The sequence below is a fragment of the Galeopterus variegatus genome, unplaced genomic scaffold (assembly GCF_000696425.1).
Source record: "Galeopterus variegatus unplaced genomic scaffold, G_variegatus-3.0.2 Scaffold10186, whole genome shotgun sequence".
In the NCBI taxonomy this organism is placed as follows: Eukaryota; Metazoa; Chordata; class Mammalia; order Dermoptera; family Cynocephalidae; genus Galeopterus; species Galeopterus variegatus.
The window spans coordinates 41,306-44,211 of record NW_007736297.1 but is presented as its reverse complement, the minus strand read 5'-3'; the positions used below and the strand labels follow the sequence as shown (position 1 = coordinate 44,211).

Genomic DNA, 2,906 nt, shown 5'->3' with positions numbered 1-2,906 from the left:
GGGATCAAGAGCTGACTTAGATTTTGAATAAATGGGGAGAAAAGTAGCCAGATGGCTAATGTACAGGGTTCTTCTCCCTCTGGTGCCTGTGCCCTGGCAGCAGGCAGAGATCCTCAGCAGCCGTAAGAGACCCACATGTCTTGGCTATCCCATGAAGAGCACAATAAAAGGACTGCACTTAATAGTGTCAAGGAATTGCCTAGGACTTCTCACCCCTAAGTTTGGGGGACACACACGTATTTAAAAATCCTGCTGGGAGCAGAGCATTCCCCAGATAACATGGGTGGGCTTAGGGTAAACACAAGAGCTCACATATTCCTCTGGCTACCCTGATGGCCAGCCAAATTCGACCTTTATGGCCAGAGAACCTGGAGCATAGAGTAGAAGCAGTGAGCACCCCAGGTTCTAGATCCAGAGACATCTGCCTGCCTCTTCCCTTCCAATTCTGTAGTGGTTTATGCCACATTAATTCCCCTCTAGGGTGCAGGTCTCCTTATCATCTCTTACCTTGTACATTCTATGTGGCTCCTTGGATTTTAAATTCTTTGAAGGCAGGGTCCAGAAACCATACTACTTTTCAGGCACATTTTACAAAGTACATCTAATAGGAGCTCAAAAATTTTAAATATGGTGGTTATATAAATCAAGTTGAAATGAAAACTGCCATGTTGATTTTTGCGGCAACAATAATTTATTTTCCAAGGTAAAAGTTTAAATAAATAATGAAAAATAAGTTAATTCATAAATTAATAAAATATTTAAAAGTCTTATAGTGTCCCTTCAAATGCAGGGCATTAGCTGTCAGTCACTTAAAGAGCATCTTCTGGTCAAAGAATGCTTGAAATTATTGTCTGTTGTCAGAGGCACAAGCTGGGAGATCTTCAGTTTTGGAGGTAATTTGTAAGTCTGTTAATGATGACAAAGTTGTTGAGGATTTCCACTCGGACTACTGTCCAGGCACAGCGGCTGTAATCCTTGGTCTTCAAGTACTGCTTGATCCTCGAGTAATAGTTCTTCAGGGACAGGATGCTCTCGTTTCCCAAGGTGAAGCTTTTCTCCTTCACTTTTTCCTTCAGGAATGGCTCCAGACGGTCCATCTGCCAATCAAGGTTAGCAAGGAGGTCCTTAACAATGGTCTCATTCCAGCCAGTGCTGGAGAAATTGCTTCTGAATATACAAAAGATGTTCCAGAGCATCTCAGAGATGACCGATGTGGCATGCTCCTTCTGGAACTGCTGTGGTTCCTTAATCTCCTCAGGGATCTCAAAGTTCATCCTGTCCTTGAGGCAACATTCAGGACACCCATTCAATCTCCGAAGGAGCTTCAGACACTCCAAACTGCTGCTGCTTTGTTGACGTCGAAGCAAGCTGTAGCTCGTGGGAAGAGCTGTGGTGGAGAAGCCCAACAGGAGGGCGATTTGGAGGATGCACCAGTGGTTCATGATGGAAACACGAACAGCGTTGCCTGCTGCTTGTGCACCAGAGCAAAGGCTTCAGGAGCTGGCAGTGCAAATGCCCTTCTTCCATGAGTAGGAGCTATTTATACAGTAGGGTCCTCTCTACTGCAGAGGAATTTCCCACTTTCAGTTCTCCCTTTCAGTTTTCCTATGTCATTTAAATTATTAGTTGTTTTTCAAGTCTTTTTCTTTAAGCTTGTATTTTCTATTATATATATTAGGGGGAAAGATACACAAACTGGGAGGATTTCTAATGTTCTGTAAAGTCTCAGGGAATTGCTAAAGCAAAAGGAAAATGAAAAAGAACTTGGGAGAATGCAAAGGAAAGCATAGAACCTGGGAACCCAAGAACCCCAAAGTAGCCAAGAGGTATTTACTGAAAAACCAATCGGAGAATATCGGCTGAAACTGGCAAGGGTTTTGCCCAGTGCAATGATAGGTGAGTGTGAGAGGGCCTTGGTAAGCTCGGAAAGGTGCTGCAATAGTCTAGGGTGTGAGACATTTTCATCCCAACCGGTGACAGCTCCCTTCTGGGCTAGGGCTCTACACTGAGGAGAAACTGCTACAGGTGGAGTCAAATTTGAGCAGGACAGAAACAACAGAGACGAGGAAAGAGAAGGCCAGACCAGTGCGGGGTGGACACGGCAGAAAGCAAGCTGCCACGTTATTGAACACTTCAGAAAAGCAACAGAAGAGGGAGCTCTGAGGACCAAGAAACCCCAGTGAAGCACTTCTAGAAGCTCAGGAAGAGTAAGCTCCTACAAAATAGAGCAACAGAGAAGTATTGAGACAGTGTTTCATGCGTAGTTATATTAGAAAGAAGAGAATACGGAGCAGAATAATATTTCTGCAAATAATGAGATATTCCAGGATGCACGCACAAAACAGATCAAAATGGTAACATAGTGTACATAAAATATAGTATACATATGGACCAAAAGGAATTATTTCTAGAAAACTGAAGATGGTTTAATACTGTTTGGTAGGTATAACATTACATGGAACAGACTATAAGGTCAAATGACCAAAATCTAGAAAAGAAATTGGGTGTACTAAAAATAATATTGGAGGAAGGAAGACCTTTCTCATCAGGATCTAAAACCAAGAAAGTATAATAGAAAATATTGATAAATATGACTATAAATAAATTATAAGTTTCAGGATGACAAAAGAAAAAAAATAAGTTAAAAAGTAAGAGGAATATCAAAAACATAATCACAATGCACCAGGAGAAAGGGATAATTTTCTTCACTTTCAAAAAGCTCCTAAAATAAGTAACAATCTAATAGAAGATTTATAAACAGCCAAATATCAGGAAAGCAATATAAGGGACCAATAAAGATACAAAAATCTGCTCAGTGTGACTGATTATGAAAGGTAAATCAAACTAGTAATGAGGTAACCATTTTTCACCAGATTTGCAAGAGGCTTGGGTAAATGGATATTCTA

General features: G+C 41.2%; 1 protein-coding gene across 1 annotated transcript; it reads right to left on the bottom strand.

The window, feature by feature from the left end:
- Positions 1–881: 881 nt before the first annotated feature.
- On the bottom strand, positions 882–1,442 carry LOC103609847 (interferon beta-like). Its single transcript, XM_008594122.1, has one exon. The coding sequence runs from the start codon at positions 1,440–1,442 to the stop codon at positions 882–884; it is 561 nt and encodes a 186-aa protein (XP_008592344.1).
- Positions 1,443–2,906: the final 1,464 nt, after the last annotated feature.